At 53.4% G+C, this 18,440-nt stretch overlaps 1 protein-coding gene across 6 annotated transcripts in view; it reads right to left on the bottom strand.

Annotated features, from left to right (window-relative positions):
* RYR1 (ryanodine receptor 1) overlaps positions 1-18,440 on the bottom strand; it is a 128,323-nt gene that overhangs the window by 54,986 nt on the left and 54,897 nt on the right. For 5 of the 6 annotated variants that reach the window (XM_086352334.1, XM_086352337.1, XM_086352335.1 and 2 more), the window contains exons 42-69: positions 18,163-18,257; positions 16,493-16,628; positions 16,054-16,240; positions 15,853-15,961; positions 15,356-15,476; positions 15,109-15,278; positions 14,621-14,841; positions 14,447-14,537; positions 13,418-13,558; positions 12,856-13,019; positions 12,678-12,756; positions 12,336-12,425; positions 11,511-11,651; positions 11,095-11,169; positions 10,919-10,994; positions 9,492-9,615; positions 9,070-9,185; positions 7,284-7,351; positions 7,067-7,188; positions 6,549-6,598; positions 6,080-6,140; positions 5,715-5,953; positions 4,039-4,120; positions 3,386-3,516; positions 2,813-3,145; positions 1,650-1,890; positions 201-288; positions 2-94 (exon numbers count right to left, since the gene is read on the bottom strand). In XM_086352334.1, coding sequence (XP_086208460.1) covers positions 2-94; positions 201-288; positions 1,650-1,890; positions 2,813-3,145; positions 3,386-3,516; positions 4,039-4,120; positions 5,715-5,953; positions 6,080-6,140; positions 6,549-6,598; positions 7,067-7,188; positions 7,284-7,351; positions 9,070-9,185; positions 9,492-9,615; positions 10,919-10,994; positions 11,095-11,169; positions 11,511-11,651; positions 12,336-12,425; positions 12,678-12,756; positions 12,856-13,019; positions 13,418-13,558; positions 14,447-14,537; positions 14,621-14,841; positions 15,109-15,278; positions 15,356-15,476; positions 15,853-15,961; positions 16,054-16,240; positions 16,493-16,628; positions 18,163-18,257 — 3,644 coding nt within the window. Of the gene's footprint in view, position 1; positions 95-200; positions 289-1,649; positions 1,891-2,812; positions 3,146-3,385; positions 3,517-4,038; positions 4,121-5,714; positions 5,954-6,079; positions 6,141-6,548; positions 6,599-7,066; positions 7,189-7,283; positions 7,352-9,069; positions 9,186-9,491; positions 9,616-10,918; positions 10,995-11,094; positions 11,170-11,510; positions 11,652-12,335; positions 12,426-12,677; positions 12,757-12,855; positions 13,020-13,417; positions 13,559-14,446; positions 14,538-14,620; positions 14,842-15,108; positions 15,279-15,355; positions 15,477-15,852; positions 15,962-16,053; positions 16,241-16,492; positions 16,629-18,162; positions 18,258-18,440 lie in introns of those variants that run through there. The other variant, XM_086352339.1, reaches the window with a different exon arrangement.

The raw sequence follows: 18,440 nt of genomic DNA, 5'->3' as shown, positions 1-18,440 counted from the left end.
CCTTGGCCATTTTGCTCTTGTTGTCGGCCGTCAGAAATGACATGTTGTTGATCTCATTCTGGACCACAAAGTTCTGCTCCTCTCGCTTAAAGTTCTGGTGGGGGAGGCGGTGTTGGGGATCAGACAGGGTGGAGGAGGGCTTCTTTGGGCAGCAGTTGCTCGGGGATCCAGAGAGGAGGGGCGGGTGGGTGGGGACTCACATGGGACTTGGACCAGTAGATGAAGATCTCGCCCACCATCCTGAACAGCTCCTCCGCGCTGGGGTTGGGCTCGGTCAGCCAGTGTGCCCTGGGCAGGCAGGGGAAGGGGCTGGTGAGGGATGAGGGCAGGGACCCCCAGGGAAGGGGGCAGCAGGGAGACACTTCAGGGGAGGGCACCCAGAGACTCAAACGGGAGAGGGAGAGCTTTCTAGGATAATCTGGCCATTCAGATGATTTAAAAATTATAAATGACAATTACTGAAAATTTTTTTCTGTCTCTAATCCTTTTTATTGAAGTATAACATATGTATAAAGTGTCTAGTGAACACACTTGATTTGGGTAACCACCACCCAAGTCAAGAAATAGAACATTTCTAGGGACTTGCCTGGTGGTCCAGTGGCTAAGACTCCATGCTCCCAATGCAGAGGGCCTGGGTTCAATCCCTGGTCAGAGAACTAGATCCCATATGCCACAACTAAAGATCCTGCATGCCACAACTATGACCAGCACACCCAAATAAATAAATAAATAGTTTTAAAAAAAGAACAGTTCCAGTTCCCAGAAGTTACCTTGTGCCCCCATCCTCTTCTTGAAAGATATCCTTATCCTGGCTTCTAGACCATGAATCATCTTTGTTCTTGAACATTACATAAAAAGATGATATGATATGTACACTATTTAAAATTTTCTGGTTTCTTTCATTCAACCTGATGTTTGTGAGATTCATGCTACAACAATCTGTTCAATTTCATTGCCATTAGTATTTTCACTGTGTTGAATATACCTCGCTTTACTTGTCCAAACTTTTCGATTCCTGCTCCTAGGAATCTATACTACAGCAATACCCATTCATGTGCACAAAGATGAGCGCGCGAGGATATATATAGCATGCATACTGCTGTGTGCTTCTGCTCCCGGGACAGACATAGCTAATCAATCCGTGAACCGTTGCTTACAAAGCCCTGGTACAACCTTAAAATCTTTTCCAACCAAGATGGAACTTGGAGTTGAAACTTGTTCAAGCCCTGGATCTGGCTGCACCTAAGACTTCATAATACTTTAAATGGTGCCTCTGATTTCAGGGAGATGTTTTAGCAACTGATTAATATCTGAGCTTGCCCTTTACAAAGACTCATGTTTCTGGGGCATATTAGGCTGGCAAGGTCTGGATGGTGACCAGTGATGAAAGAGGGAAATACGGCTCCTTCTGGTTAACACTGCAACCCTCACAGGGCCTCAGATTCAGGAGGTTTAAAGGAGCAGAAGGGGAGCAAACACACGCTGGCTTCTATTGGCCCATAAGCAACAGGGGCTGGGGGTCAGGAGGTAGGGTGGGATGAAGTGGGAATTGCAAGTACATAGCAAGTCGGAGGCCAGAGGTCAGAAGGGGTCCAGGGAAGCCAGAGGCCAGGCTGAGGGGTGTGGGGGACAGCTGGGGACATGCTGACCTGTTGTTGTCCACGTAGCGGATGAGCAGCGGGTAAAGGGCGTACAGATCCCGGCAGAGCACAGAGAACTCATCCCGCACCAGGAGCTCGCCCTCCTCGGCCTCCGCCTTGGCCTCCAGGCGCAGCTGCTCCTCCTCGGCCACCACCTTCCCTGCCCGCTTGCGCAGCCGCCCGATGGTGGGGATGAAGTGAGAGTGCAGGAGCTCCGGCCGGGCCCGACTCACAATGGGCTGGGCAAACACTGCAGGAGCAGACGGGGCGCATGGGCTGCTGGCCGGCTGCTGACTCCAGCACCTCATCTATGACCTCTGATCCCACCCCTGCCCTCTGTTCCCATCCGACTTCCAACCTGTACCTCTGACCTACAAACTAACATTGATCCCAGCCTGACCCTCATGTCTGACCCCAGTATCAACTTAAGATCCCATGCCTGACCTCAGACTGTGACCTCTGACATAGCACCTGAATCTGCATCCCACCCACCATAACCTTTGACCTGAAACTGTGACCCTCTAGCCTGACACAGGTCCTTGACCTCTGACCCCAACAAGTGAATCCTAACCTGATACCCTACCCTAGCCCATGAGATCTCACTCCAGTCTTTAACCTCTGACCTGGTCTATACCCAGATGGAGCTCACCACATGATTTCTGACCGATACCTCTGGCTTCTTACCTTCTCTGGCCTCTGACCCTGGCCTCTGACCTCAGCTCTGATCTCTAGCTTGGCCCTGATCCAAAACTCAACCCCTGACATGGAACTTATGAACCAGGAATTCCAACCTTTTAAAGACTCATTTCTTGACCTTGGACCCAGAACCCTAACTGTCCATATCAGGGACCCCGATGTTTGACCTGGTTCTCTGACCCTTTGTATAAGGAACTCAGCCTTCTGACTCAGCCCCTAACCCTTTCCAAGGCTCCAGAAATTCCAAATCCAGCCTGGAAGATTCCCAGGATCCATGCATCCATCTCAGACGCTATGACCCTGAGATTCAGGCTCCTGGGAATGATCTCTGGCCTTGTGATCCTGAGAAAACCGAGATCTGACTCCTCCCCATTCCCAGAAAACCACAGACCCTGAGATCTCCCTCTGAGATCCAGAGACCCGAGTCCCAGGACACTGGCCCCAGTTCTCTGGACCCGCGCGCTCGCCAGACCCACCAGCCAGCCGCTTCATCCAGGTGGCCTCGTCAATGCCCAGGTTGTTGACGATGATTCGAAGGATGTTCCCCAGCAGCGAGTTGAGGTGGTCGGAGGTGACGGCTGTGCAGGGTGGAGGGGCCCCGGCAGGTAGGGCAGGTGGGGGTGCCTCGGGCCCGCGCTCCCACCAGCGGGGCAGGTAACTGCACAGCATGGGCAGCGTGATCTCGATGACGTGCGGCATCTCCGTGTAGCGGGCCCCCGACTCAGCCAGCCCCCCGATGTCAGCCATGAGCCGCTCCAGCACTGGGATGTCAGGACACATTTCCTCCACACTGTTGGGGAGCCCCAGGACTGGGGTACAGGGAGGGTGTCAGGGCATGCCAACTCCTCATGCCCCGACCTCAGTGTCCATATCACAAACTGGTGTCCCTATAAGCTCTGGGGTTCCCCAATCTGAAGCACCCGCAAACTGGGGAATCCTCAACACCTCAGGGCCCAGACTGGACCCTACTACCTTCACAATGGGTCTCCTTGGACCCTGTGTGGGCGGAAGACAACCCTTGCCAGCCGCCCCAGCCCCACCCCACTTACTGGCCCGCTCCCGGGGAGACTTGGTGGTGTACACTGAGCAGGCATTGTATTCATTCAGCTGCGGCTCCAGGAACGCCACTGGCATGGCCGCGGCCAGGCGGGCCAGGCACTCGCCCAGGGCTGGCCGCAATCTGGAAGAGAAGGTTGTACTTAGCTTCCAAGCCCCCTCTGCCCAGTCCTGGATCCCAGTCCCGTACTCCACAGAAGTGCCTCTCCCAGAGCCCTTAGGAGCAGAGCTGCCATTAACTGGTGGCCACCGATGTAGCCATTTCCCTGGGTTTCCTGAATGTCCTCTTTCTCCGTCGGTGATCTGGGCTCAGGAAAGCCCACTTGGGCACTGCCAGCCACCCTCCCCAGTTCCCCCCAGCATGCCTGGCTCCCGTGGGCCACCAGAGTTTCTGCGTACCCCCTGCCAGTGGAGAACAACCTAGCATCCTGGTGCCAAGGGCCTCTGGCCACCTTCACTGGCCTACCTATGAGTGCCCTCACGTGGCCACACTGAGGAACTGAAGGAACTGCAGTTGCCACCGTGCGCATGTTTTCTGAGGACAAACCATCTCCCAGCTTTTCACTCACTCCCATCTTCTCCTGAGCCCTCACATCCCTGAGCCCCAACAGTCCCCACCCCAGCTCCAAACTATCTCTCTCCTTACTTTTCCACGTAAGGGTTCCTGGTGGTCCCCAGAGAGTAGATACTGCACAGTGTTCGGTAGCAAGAGACCTGGACGTCATCCACTGAGTAGGGGAGAAAGGGTGGGGTTGGGGTTAGTCCGGTCCTCCCCTAACCCCTCCTTTGTCTCCAAATGACAGAGTAAGAGCAGGGGCTGTAGAGCCAGCCTGCCATTTACTAGTTTGGGCCTCAGTTTCCCTCTCTGTAAAATGTGGATAAATATAGTATTTTCGTTAGGGAGTTGCTGTGAAGATTAAACAATACTCGGAAAGTATTATTAATTATAATAATTAATATAATAATTATTAATATTAATAATTAATACTCAGAAAGCAATTGGGACAGGGCACACAGCAGACATTCAATAAAGGCTAGTTTTTCTTTCCTTGGAGAAGGGTCATGGATCTCTTTGATGATAATGCTGGACACTGCCTCCAGAATATGCAAACAGACATCCAATCCTGACTCCAGTCTCGGTTATCCACACACTCCCCAGGAGGCCAGGTTAAGAACCTCATCAACTTCCTAAATGTCATGAGGGGGCAGGGGGACTGTCTAGATTGAAAAGAGGCGACAGAGACATGACAACCACATGCAGTGAGAGAAACCTCGCTGAATTCTGAATTAAAAAACAAATCAAAGACATTTTGAGGGTAATGGGGAAATCTAACCATAGTCAGGTTAAGAGTGATACTGAAATTGTGGTTACAGGAGAAAAGGTTCTGCAACATCTAGATGTTCCAGGCTGAATATTTAGGGATGAGGTGTCACTGTGTGTGCAGCTCATATTCAAGAGTTCAACAAAAAGTTTGGAGATCCCTTCATCATAAGCGGTGGTGGTTTAGTTGCGAAGTCGTGTCCAACTCTTTTGCAACCCCATGGACTGTAGCCCACCAGGCTCCTCTGCCCATGGGATTCTTCAGGCAAGAATACTGGAATGGGTTGCCATTTCCTTCTCCAGGGGATCTCCCCAACCCAGGAATCGAACCCACGTCTCCTACACTGGCAGGCAGATTCTTTACCACTGAGCCACCTGGGAAGCTACACTCAAAGTGGAAGGTAAAACCAAGGGACAGCTAAGCCCGCGCACCTCAACCAGAGAGAAGCCCGTGTGCTGCAATGAAGACACAACATGTATGTGTGTGCTAAGCTGTTTCAGTTGCGTCTGACTCCTTGTGACCCTATGGACTGCAGCCCGCCGGGCTCCTCTGTCCATGGGACTCTTCAGGCAAGAATACTGGAGTGGGTTGCCATGCCCTCCTCCAGGGGATCTTCCCGACCCAGGGATTGAACCCGTGTCTCTTATGTCTCCTGCACTGGCAAGTGGGTTCTTTACCACTAGCGCCACCTGGGAAGCCAATACAGCCAAAAGTAAATAAATAAGTAAAGATGTTTTTAAAAAGAAATATACATGTAATTGGTTAAGCTACAGTGAAGGAGGGTCTTTTGTTAGATCTATGGAATGAATATTCTGATTAACTCATTCTCTTCCCTACCAATTTACTGAACTGAATGCACACTTTGCTTACGGCAATGAAACCTCTCAATAAACGTAACACTGAAACACCCGCAGACTCTACCAGGCACACTGGGATGGATGGTGTTGGTGGAACTGACACCCCCAGCCCCACCACGGTCCCTGGGATCAGTAGCCCTTACGGATAACATCGTCTCCAAACTGATGCTGGGCGATGTGCTGGAAGAGGGTGGTGAGGACCGGCAGCAGGGCCACAGTGGTGTAGGTGAGGTTCTGGCCCACGCCCTTCACCTGCGTGCGCGCCTGTGACACCTTGCCGAGCCGCAGGTTCTCCACCATCTTCTCAATGTCCTCCGAGGCACTCTCAAAGAAGGAACGGAGGCCAGCCTTCACAATCTCGGGGCCAGACTTCATCACGGTCCTAGGAGGGAAGTGGGGGCACTCTGCAATCTGAGATTCGAGACGGCAGAGAGTCCAGGAGAACAGGGGTGGGGGCGGCGGGGGGCAGGGGTAGAATGGGAGTGGGCACCGTGACCCATGGCCCCACCTGGCATCCAGGGAGCGTGCCAGGATGTGAAGACAGTTGACCACAGCTGGGGCATCCGTGCCTGGGGGAGGAAGGTGGGCCTGGGTGAAGGAAGGGTAATGACGACAGCACCTCCCTCTTCACCCACCTCAACTCATCTCTCTCCACCCACCCCACCCCAACTCCATAGGCCCCTGTCCTTTCCTCATCCTGTGACCCCCTGCCGATCCCTCCCCGACCCCAGCCCTGACCTCTGGGCCATCGCTGTCTGGTGAGGAGTCTGGGCACTCCTGGGTGGCAGGGCCCAGGACTCTCCCAGCCACTGTCCCATTCCCAGGACTACCCACTCCATGTCCAAGTCCAGAGGAAGAACAGTGAAGGTTGTTCAGATTAAGGCATGAACCTGGGCCATATCTCTTCAGGGTGAGGTTGTGAAGAGGCGAAGAGAGGGAAGACTTGGGAGAAGGGCTTGGGGAGCAGACCTACTCACCAAAGAGAGAGACTCGGTGACGGACAAGAGCCGCAAGCTTGCAGAAGAGGCTGAAGAAAGAGAAAGGAACAGGACAGGGGAAACGGGGAGCGAGGACAGCGAGGGGACACAATCAGAGGAGGAGAGACAGGGAAGACAGGGAGAGAGGGACAGAGCCAGGAGGAGAAAGGATGATGGGGGAGAAAATGAAGGAGACAGAGGGAGGGGGAGGGGCAGAGAGATGAACCAGCTAGAGAGTCTCAAGCAGTAACTGGGACGCTGGGGATGGGGAGGCCGATCTGCCTTTCTAATAGGATGACTGACTCATCCCAGTCGGCCTGAAAGTCCCGTATCCTGGGGGGCACACCAGGACAGCTTGTCACCCTAGCCCTTCAATCACCTCTGCAGGTAGACTGATCAGTGCCCAGCACCCAGGACAGAGCCTTTAAAGTCCAAGGTTGGGAGAAAAGGACCCAGGATTACAACGCCATGAGGTCAGGGGTCTGAGTCAGAAGTCCTGGTGGGGGCGGGGGGCGCACCTGGTGATCATTTCCTTCTCCTTGTTGGAGGCGTGGCCACCACTGCCCAGCACTTTGGCCGGGGTGGACAGGAAATAGAGGCAGTGGTTGGTGAAGTACTGGTTGATCAAAGGGAGCAGGATCTGGGGGCATGGGGAAGAGATAAAGGGGATTGGGTGTAGGGCGAGGAAAGCCCACCAGTCCCCAGCCTCCTTCAGCTTCTGTGGCCACCTCTCACCTTGGCAAAGAATTTAATCTCCTGTTCGTGAGGGGACTTTTCCACTCGTCCACTGCTGACCACGGCCTCTGGTGGGGGAAGGCAAATAGCGGTCATGGTGGCTTCAAGTCTAGGGAAATCAGGGTTTTCTGATGGGGCAGACTGAGGGTATGACAGCAGATAAGCTCCTGGTATGAAGTCACTGCTGTCGGCTTTGAGGCAAACCTCTCTTCCCTGTTTTCATCTGATCCCAACTCCTTGATCAATCCCTTCCTGATGCTGAAAATGGAGAGAAGGACAAACTGGAATGGGGTAAGGCCATTCCCCCTCCTCACCTGGCACTGAGTAAATATGGAATGAATAAATAAAAAAAGAAGTCAGTGTAGACAGGAAGAAAAGAATTTGTGATAGGTGAGGAGGGGAAATTTTAAAAGCTAAATTTAGCCTTTTTTTGGCTGCAGTGCATGGCATGTGGCATCTTAGTTCCCTGACCAGGATTAAACTCGTGCCCCCTGCACTGGAAGCATGGTCTTAACCACTAGACTGCCAGGGAAGTCCCCTAGATTTAACTTTAAGGTGGAAATCTGTTTCAATCATCATCATCATAGTAATAATAATAATTCATATTATTAAAATAATACTACTAAAATAATAATAAAATAAGGCTTAATTACTAAACACTTGCTATGTCTCTGACACCGTGAGAAAAGTCCTCGTAAAATCTCCTCCCAACATGGGAGGCCTGGCTGGTCCTTCGTCCCCATTTTACAGATGAGGAAATTGAGGTGCAACAGCTTACTTCAGGTCACTTAGCAAATAAGGGACAGAACCACTGCTGGTTATAGTGAACAGAATCCCCGTTTCACAGATGAGGAAACTGAGGTTCAGGAGGAAAGGGAGTATCCAGGAGGGTGTGCAGCACAGGGGTCCCACTCGCATGGGATTTGGGGTGAGATGTGTGAGTGAATCCTGCTGGGCCTTTCACTTAGCTGAAGGGAATTTGGGGGTTCCAGGGTGGCTCTCTGGGGGAAGCCTGGATTACAGGGTCCCCACTTGTGACTCTTAGTGACATATAAGAGGCATCTGCAAGACATCTTAACAGCCTCAGCCTTCAAACTAGGCCCAGAATCTCCCAGTTCTAATTCTGTTTTGCTCCTGACCCCCCACAGGCAGTCAGAGGGAGCCTGTGAACACCCAAGGCAGACCAGGGTCCTCTCCTGCTTAGACTGCCCACAGGGCACCATCTCACTCAGAGTAACAAGCCACAGTCCTCACCATGGTGTAAAGCCTGGTTTGATCTGTCACCTTTCTGACCCCATTTCCTCTCATTCTCCCCACCACCCTACCCACCCCACTCTGCTTCAGCCACACAGACCTCCTAATACATCTGCAGCCTCTGCACGGGCTGATCCTCTGCCTGATTTACTCTCCCCAGATGACCAAGTAGCGCTCTCCCTAGTTTCCTGGAATATTCTATTTACAACTGGCCCACACTCCCAGCCCTCTTTAGCTGGCTCTAGTGTATTCCTCTCCCCATAACACTAATCACTTTCTAACACACTAAGTGATCACGTTATTTCCAACGTTAATTGTCTGAATCCACCGCGGGAATGTATCCACCACCGGAATGTAAATTGCCAAAGGACAGGGATCTTTATCTTGTTCATCGTCCTATTCTAAATCCCTAGAACAAAGTCTAGCTCAATGACTAAATGGGGAGGGCGCGGGGGCGGGGACAGAAATGCATGAACTGGGTCCCTAGATGAAACTGCAGCTAAGGCGGACGCGAGGAGGGAATTCTTCGTACCCAGGTGAGCGATGAACTCTTGAGAAATGTCCATCCAGCGCAGCAACTGCTGCAGGAAGCCGAAGGCGAACCGTTTCTCAATGGAAGACGTGTCCAGTTCCATGTCCTTAAGACCTCTGCGTGCAGGCGGAGCGAGGGGTCAGCTCAGACCCAGATCACCGGTATTTCCCGCCTCTTTCCAGTTTCCCCTGGACTCCTCCAGGAACCACCTTCGTTTTCCAGGCCCCACTCTTCTTAGACTCCTCCCCTCTGGCCCCGCCTCCGCCCACAGGCCACACCCCTCTGATCCCGCCCCAGCCCCACCCTATCAGTTTCCTCTCTCTGGCTCCGCCTCCGCTACTTCGGATTCGCCTCTCCCAGCTTATGCTGGGGTTCCGCGCGTGACCCCTACCGCTCCCCGACCCGGCTTCCAGCCCTCTTGCCTGGTGACCGCGTAGCCGTTCATCTGCAGGAACTTCAACAGCTCCTGGGCCTTCTCCCGATCTCGTGCCTTCTCCTTGGCCGTGAGCGTGTCGTAGGGAACCAGCAGGGGATGGGTCCCACCACCTGGGAGAGCGAAGACCAGAAATTAGGGGCGTTGGTAGGAGGGGGAACCCAGATCTCTCATTGACGTGGTTCCTGAAGTTGAAAGTGTGCATAATTATAGGAATATAGACAGAGATAAGCATAACCTAACATTGCTTTCAGATGCTCCCCACATCCTCCCCACAGCTCTACAGGAGTAAACGCTCACTGTAGAGACACAGAAAAAGCTGGCTTAAAACTCAACATTCGAAAAACTCAGATCATGGTATCCGATCCCATCATTTCATGGCAAATAGATGGGGAAACAATGGAAACAGTGACAGACTTTATTTTCTTGGGCTCCAAAATCACTGCAGATGGTGACTGCAGCCATGAAATTAAAATACGCTTGCTCCTTGGAAGAAAAGCTATGACAACCTAGACAGCATATTAAAAAGCAGAGACATTACTTTGCCAACAAAGGTCCATCTAGTCAAAGCTGTGGTTTTTCCAGTAGTCATGTATGGATGTGAGAGTTAGACCATAAAGAAGGCCGACTGCTGCTGCTGCTGCTAAGTCGCTTCAGTCGTGTCTGACTCTGTGCGACCCCATAGACGGCAGCCCATCAGGCTCCCCCATCCCTGGGATTCTCTAGGCATGAATACTGGAGTGGGTTGCCATTTCCTTCTCCAGTGCATGAAAGTGAAAAGTCAAAGTGAAGTTGCTCAGTCGTGTCCGACTCTTAGCAACCCCATGGACTGAAGCCTACCAGGCTCCTCCGTCCATGGGATTTTCCAGGCAAGAGTACTGCACTGAATAATTGATGCTTTTGAACTGTGGTGTTGGAGAAGCCTCTTGAGAGTCCCTTGGACTGCAAGGAGATCCAACAAGTCCATCCTAAAAGAAATCAGTCCTGAATATTCATTGAAAGGACTGATGCTGAAGCTGGAACTCCAGTACTGATGTGATGGCCACCTGATGTGAAGAACTGACCCATTGGAAAAGACCCCTATACTGGGAAAGGTTGAAGGAAAGAGGAGAAGGGGACCACAGAGGATGAGATGGTTGGATGGCATCACCAACTCGATGGACATGAGTTTGAGCAAGCTCTGGGAGTTGGTAATGGATAGAGAGCCTGGTGTGCTGCAGTCCATGGGATCGCAAAGAGTTGGATACGACTGAGCGACTGAACTGAACTGAGAGACACAGAAAGGAAGGTTCAATGGGGTGAAAGTAATCGTTCGAAGTCTTGCAACTCTAACCCAGGCCCTTAGGACTCCGGAGCCTGTGACTAGGGAACTGCGGAGAAGGGGAGTCTGTGCGGGAATGGGGTGGGAGCCCTCACCCTTGGCTTCCAGCTCCTGCTTCTTTTTGCGCCCCCATGTGTTGTGGTAATTTTCCGCCAGTTGTTCCGCCATGGCCTAGGAGTGGATGCAAAGGGGTCAAGGCCCATACTCAGAGGATGTTCTCCTCTCACCACAGACACCTCCATGTTCCCAAATAAAGGGCCAGAAGACTCACTTGCAGCTCCCGAGACAGGGTAACTCCACTGAGATCGGGGGGTTGTGGGTTGTAGCCTTCCCTTGCATCATAGGTCTGGGGTGACAGGGGAGGGGCGGGGGGGGGGGGCTTGATTGGTTCGCAGGAAGCCCAGTCCCCAATCCAGTTCATCCCCTCCTCTGCGACCCTTCCTTAAAGGCCTGCCTCTAAGCCACCCTCTGCTCTTCTGCCCTTTGCAGTTTTTCAGGCTCCAGATCTCTTGGCCTGCACCCCGCTCCTGGCCTCCCCGCTACCGCTGACCCCACTTCCTTCCCTTGGCCCTTTTCCCTCTCTCGACCCCACCTCCTACCTGGCCCCAGCCCTCCTGGCCCCGCCCCTTCTCCTAGCCGCCCTCCACCCCGTCATGACCCCACCCCCTGCCCCAGCCCCGCCTCCACCTGGGCGCTTTGGGATATCTTCCGGGTTTTCTTCTTCTCCGTCTTCTCCTCCTCACCCTCCCTGGCTTTCTCTATCGTCCATTCCCAGGCAATCATGGCCTTCAGGGACTCCTTTATGGGCCAGCGGTAAATCTCTTTGTCCTGGGGTGCACAGGAGGGAGTGGAGTTAGTGGAATGGGGTGAGAGGGAGGGGGAGGTAGGACCTCCTGGCTCAGCCTCATTGGCCTCCAGGGTCCCAAGAAGGGGAAAACCTTGACAATATGTCTAGGAAGTGATCCAGTCCGAATTCAAAACCAAGTCTCTTACCTGCCCTGTAACACAGCCTCCCAAACAAGCTCTCATTATCCCATTCTACACATGAGACTCAGAGAAGTTAAGTTGTATGGTCAAGGAATCAAACCTAGTCCCTCTGAGTGTTTCTAAAAGAAGAGACACCAGCAGTCTGTGATCTACGGGAGGCAGTCAGGTTTGCCAGAAGGCAAAGTCCATGGAGCCGACTCATTAGAAAAGACCCTGATGCTGGGAAAGACTGAGGATAGGAGGAGAAGCGGGCTACAGAGGATGAGATGGTTGGATGGCATCATTGATTCAATGGACATGAATTTGAGCAAGTGTGAGATAGTGAAGGACAGGGAAGCCTCGCCTGCTGCAGTTCACAGGGTCCCAAAGAGTTGAACACAAATGAGCGGCTGAACAACAACAAAAGTCCATGAGTGAGGAACTCCAATCCACAGATCCAGCTAGATCCAAGCCTATGAAGCTGCCTCCTCCTCTCTGAAGCCCCCAATTTTGGACCCCCAACTTTGGGCCCCAAGGTTTGGTCACCTTCTCTGAAAAGGTCTTGTAGGGCCTCAGCATGGGATGGGTCTTGAGTTCCTCATCTATGTTCTCCCCATAGGACCAGTTGTTCTGGATCTGAAGGATGAGATGGGATAGGTGGGGACAGTGTCACTACGGAGTTGAGGGTGGGAGCAGGATAAGGGGTGGACACCAGCCTGGGGGACCCTGAAGAGGAGCCCTGGAGGGGTTGAGGGCTCCAGGAGGAGTTATGGGTCTCAGGGAAATCTGGGGCCCTCTAGGAGGATCTGGGTCTGGGGGAAAGCTGGGGTCTTGAGGAAGGTGGGCAAGGGTTGGGAATTCCGGGGAGGGGAGGACCCTGATGCTGACCTTGTCGAAGGCCCACTTCTCGTGTGTATACTCTGCGAACTTGTTAATGAAGGAGTCCAGCTTCTCTGGGATGATCACACTATTGGAGGAATGGGGTCAGCAGATGTTGGATCTGGCCCTTCCTTCCATCTCTGAAACCTTCTCCTTCCCCCAGCCCCCCACTGCCCTCAGGCCTCACTTGAGGGTCTCCACAGGCCGAGGATCAAAGTTGCCTTCAGCATCCACCGTGGCCTTTTTCTCAGCCTTGGATGAGTATGAGGCATCCACGTAGTCCGGGGGCAGGGCCCCTGCGATGGCACACAGGCAGGGCATAGCCATGCGGTACAACTCTTGATCATATTTCTGGGGAATGTGAGGGGGGCAGGGTGGGTCACTGCAGGCCTGGCTGAGCCTTCCAATTCTGGAGCCCCAGGACTTCAAATTCACCCCTCCAATAATCAACCTTCTTTCTCAAGCCCTCAGACCTGAAGTATGGTCTCACTCTAAAACTCAAACCTCAGACCCACCCGGACTCTCAAAGCACCCCTAATTAATCCTCTCCAAGCCCCCAAACTAGAGTCCCCCATTCCCTCTTCCATGACATTCAAACCAGAGACCCAAATCATAGATCCTCCTAGATCCAGACCTGCAGAACTGCTTCCCTCCCTGAACTCCCAAACTGGGAATTTCATTTTAGATCACTGACTTCAGATCCCAAGCCCTCTAAACAGGTTTCTTTCAGGAGCCCTGGGTGCTCAGACCTTATGGGCCAGCGAGTCAAAGATGCCCCAGAAGAGTTTACGAGTGAGGTGCAGCTCTTCCTCCGAGGTGACCCCAAAGTTGGCCCAACCTGTGGGGAGGCAGTAGTACTTCCAACAGCGCTCATAGTGGTTGGTGAGGAGCTGGGTGGGAGCAAGAGGGGGACAAACGAATGAGGGGTACCACTGATTTTAAATTATGAAGGAGGTGTAGATCATGCAAATGACATGCTAATAAGAGAATGGTAAGCATACTGGGAAGTGATCCTGGACAGTTTATTATGTAAATTTGGCACTCTTTTTCAGAATCGGGATGGGCATTAAATCAAAGCTGGATTTGTCTGGTGTTGCTTTACGCAAATAAGCATGCAGATATTAATCCATGGGAAGGGTTGTGTGCAAATGGGCATAAGGATGAAGTGATCTGTCCTTACGTCAATTAACATGGCAAGTAGAAACATACTCAGTACTCCATGCAAACATATGGTAATTGGGGACAGAGCCTCTACCATCCATATGCAAATTTAAAATAGGGCTGATTTAGATATATTGTGCAAAATAGTTAAGATATGTGAGTTGCGGGTATCTCCTTAGGCAAAGAAGCATGCAAATGAAAAAATAATAGACGAGACAGTGTGCAAACATGCAGGATAGCTGTGGTACTGTTGATTCAAATAAATGCTCTTATTTGAATAGCGGCAGGCTGGTGGTCTAAGCACGCGAATAAGCATACTGATTAGGAAAAGCAGTGCGCCCCACACAAATATATGTTCATTAAGGGGGGCTGGCTCACTGTTGGGCAATTAAACTCTAATTAGGGAGTGCTAGAGGCACCAATGACGCAAAGTGAATGACCTGGGAATCCTAGTATGCAGTAAGAATATTAAAGAAGTTTCTATGCGGCCTGCTGCCCGAATGTTTGCAGGTTAACCGGCCCAGGCGATGTGATACTGAAAAGTTCCATAGTCCGAGCGCAGAGCAAGGCGGTGGGTGGAGCATGGAAATACGCAGCTGAAGAGGGCTTGCCCTCACCTTGAGCGGCATCTTGGCGAACTCGTTGAGGATAGGCACGTCGAACACCAGGCGCCGCAGCAGGTGCTGCAGCATGGACGGGCGGATGTACCTGCGGGGACACGCACAGGACGGGGTTACCTCTCCGCAAGGCCCACCCCACTCGTAGCCCCGCCCACCCGGGTCCCGCCCCACCTGCAGAGCGCCATCAGGCATTCCTCGATGACGTCGCGCTGCGCCTTGGTGAGCGAGCGGCCGCGGGACAGGCGGTACACCGTGTGAAGCATGGAGTCCACCATGATGGCACGATGCTCCGTTCCCGCAAACAGAGGCGCACACTTGGTGATGAGCGGCAGCACCGCTAGGCACAGGTAGCGGTTCAGCGCCAGCGCCATCTCCGTCGTGCTGAAAGTGGCCTGGGGCACAGGGTGGGGACATCAGGTCCCCGTGCACGCTCCTGGGGTTGCCCTGGCAACTCAACCACCCGGGCCTCTGATCTTCGCCCCAAATCTGCTCCTCCCAGTCTCTATTACCCTTATTACTTTGGACTAAGAAAATTTCAAACATATACAAAAGTCCAGGAGTCAATTAATGAACCCTCATTATCCAGATTAGACTGTTCTGCAGGCGTTCCCATGACCCATCTCAGCCGTGGAGGCTGGGAGGGTGGCCAGGCTACTCACCGTGTCCAGCGAGGCAGCCGCCCGCATGTCGGGCAGGAACCCCACGTCCAGCACATGCAACAGGAAGTCCTGGTTCTCAATGCCATATACCCGGTCCAGGAAGAGCACCATTGACGCCTTGTGGTCGGGCACAAAGGATGCTGACATCTTTGGTTGCACCAGAGCCCCGTCTGTGGGCAACGAGACTGGGATCAGGGCTGCCCTTGGGGGCCCTCTGCTTCCCTTGCTGAGTCCCGCCCCTCCGCACCTTTGCCCAGGGTGGGGATCTGCAGCGGGAGGCTGATGATGCCCACGAGGTCATCCAAGGGTACAAGGGAGCGCAGGATGGCACGGATCCGCAGGGCCTCACCCTTGCCGGCTTGAATTAGCTGGAGAGGGGAGGTGGGCATGTCATCAGGCACCCCATGCCCCATTTGGTCATTCCATCCCTTCCTGACCCACTGGCACATAAAGTAGGACCCTGTCTCCTGGAGTGAATGCTAGAATTTCCAGCCCTGATCCCTCTGCCTGCGCTGTTCGTCTGCAGCCCTAACAACCCCAGCTCTCATTGCCTGGTCTCCCCCACTGGACTGGGAGGTCCATGAGAGTGGGGCCACAGGCTCTCTTGGTTATTGGTGTGTCCCCAGCATTGCCTGGCCTAAGACCACCCACAGAGCAAGAGCTAAATCAAGGTCGCTGAATGTCTGAAAGAGGAGGTTCAAGGTTGGCCATGCCCCGCGCCCCAGCCCAGGCTTCAGGTCTCACATGCATCTCTGGCGCACAGCGTCCCAGCAGGTCAATCAAGGCAGCGTAGAAGGACATGATGGCGTGTCCCAGATGCACCCGGTTTTCTTCAGGGGGCTCCTCCCCGAAGCTGCAAGGGAAGGTGGTGATGTGAGGAGGGGGCGGCATCAAGGGGCTTGGGGAGGGTGGTTTGTTCTGTCGAGGAGAGGTCAGGAGACTCACTGCTCGCGCCGCCGGTCCCTACGGACGCCTGGACCGTCCCGCGCGGGGTCCTCGGAGATGCGGATGGCCTCTTCGATGGTGGCCAGCAGCCCCGAGCCGCCCTCGCCCCGCAGGGCAGGCCCAAAGCACTCGGGCTTGCGGATCAGCAGCCGCACCACCACGTTGGCGTTCTCCTCTACGCTCTCACCTGGTGGCGCGCAGAGTCAGGAGGCCTCTTAAGCCACTGCCCAGGGTTCGTCCCTGGGCAGCCCTCAACCTGGCACCTCAGGGGTGAACTCCAGGCCCCCGCTGACCTCCGGACTCTGCCCTGTGCCCACTAGGAGGCACCCCTGTCCGGGCCAGGCCTGTGGCCTAGAATATGGACCACACCCGAGGGAGGTTTGACCACCCATGACCGCCCCCCAGCCTCCCGCCCTGTTACCGCCACCTCCCGCCTCACCATTGACAAAGACAGCGAAGCGCAGGAAGTCCAGGTAGCGCTCCCCACCACAGGGGTTCCAGCCGATGTCTGGGTACCCTTTGGCCAGGAGCATGGGGCAGCTTTGGAGGCCACAGCCAGCCAAGTAGGACACCACCTGAGTGTAGAGGGTGGCTCAGCCAGGGGCTCGACCCACACCACCTTCTTCCCCAAGGCGCAAGTCCCTGTCTGCCCCGGGATCTCTGCAATCTGACTGTCTCTGGATCCCTCAGCCAATAAGCCTCATCTTCCACCATCATCTCCCCCCAGGACCATCACAGCCCCCTTCTCCCTGGGCACACTGTTCCCTTCAACCCCCAGACTGTTCCCTACACAGTCAGAGGGACCCTGCAAATACTGTGATGCCATCTCTCTTAGGGTTATGCCCAAAGACCCTCCATATAGCCTGCCTTTGTCACCTCCCTGCCCTCACCTCCTAGCACTCACCCTGTCTCCCTCTGCTACAACCACACTGGTCTCTTTGCTGTTTATCAAACTTGTTGAGTTCACTCCTGCCCCAGGGCCCTTGCACTGGCTATTTCCCAGCTTGGAAGGCTCTCCTTCCCCCTCCATTTCCATATGGCCCCTGTCTCCTTCAGAACTTTATCTATCACTTTCTCAGTGAAGCTTTCTGTGACCACTCTTGTCTAAATTTGGTCACACCCTTCTGACACTTGATATTTCTCTCTTGATTTTTCCTCCTTAACACTTGTCACTAGCTAATACACCATGCACGTGTGCGTGCTCAGTCACTTCAGTTGTGTCGGCCCCAAGGACTGGTCACCAGGTGACCCCATGGACTGTAGCCCACCAGGCTTCTCTGTCCATGGAATTATCCTAACAAGATTACTAGAAGTGAGTTGCTATTTCCTCCTCCAGGAGATCTTCCCGACCCAGGGGTCGGACACACATTTCCTGCAGCTCCTACTTGGCAGGCAGATTCTTTACCACTGAGCCACCTGGGAAGTCCTAATACACCATATATTTTACTTATTCATCATGTTTATTTTCCATCTTCCCAACTAGAATGTCAGCTTCACAAGGACAAGGATTTTTGACAGTCTCAATCACTGTCATACCCCTACTGCCTTGGACGGGTCCTGACACATAATAGGTGCTCAATAAACATTTGTTAAATAAATTACTTAACTGTCAGAGAGTGTGTACTGTTTTGTAAATGCTTTTGTGGGTTAACTCATTTAATCCTCAGAACAACTACATGAAACTGTTTCTATTATATTCATTCTACAGATGAGGAGATGGAAGCCTGGAGAATTAAGTCACTAGCCCAAAGCCACACAGCAAAGGGGGGCAGTGTGGAGAGGTGAACCTAAGTTGCTGAACTCCATAGCCCCTGCTCTTCACTGCTATACACAGAAGCAGGGAGCACAGACGGCCAAGAAATGTGCCAAGTCCACACGGCTGGGGGGGTGGGGCGTGGATTTTCACTCAGCCCTGGGGTCACAAAGAATCAGACACAACTGAACGACTAAGCACAGACACACACCGTGACTGAGTGACTAGGTCCTGTTCCTCTCCTGAGATTATTCCCCTTGTGATTCAGTTCTGGACCCTGCACAACAGCACCCCTAGAGTGCATCCAGCAGGTGCCCCAGGAGGTCAGGTACGGGCCAGGCCTCTTCCCTCCATACCTTCTCCAGATCCTGCTCCTGCAGCGCCAAGGCCAGCTCGTTGTTGTCGATGACAGAGGCAGCTGCCACATCCAGGGGAGTGGAGCCCTGCATGCCTGTGGGGGTGAGAGGCAGTGAGAATGCTCATTAGAGGTGCCTGGCTGCCTGTCTCACTTTTGTTTATCTCATCTCCTCCAGGAAGGCTTCCTTGACCACCTCTTTCCCAGGCTGGGTCAGGTGCCTCCTCGGACCCGTGCTTCCCCATCCCAGGCCTGAGCAGTCCAAGCTGTCTCAGTCCA

The sequence above is a fragment of the Bos grunniens genome, chromosome 18, assembly GCF_055505025.1.
Source record: "Bos grunniens cultivar Pamir isolate PY7600 chromosome 18, Bosgru_T2T1.0, whole genome shotgun sequence".
NCBI classification, from domain to species: Eukaryota; Metazoa; Chordata; class Mammalia; order Artiodactyla; family Bovidae; genus Bos; species Bos grunniens.
The sequence above is the reverse complement of the archived record's forward strand: the minus strand, read 5'-3'. Positions and strand labels throughout refer to the sequence as shown.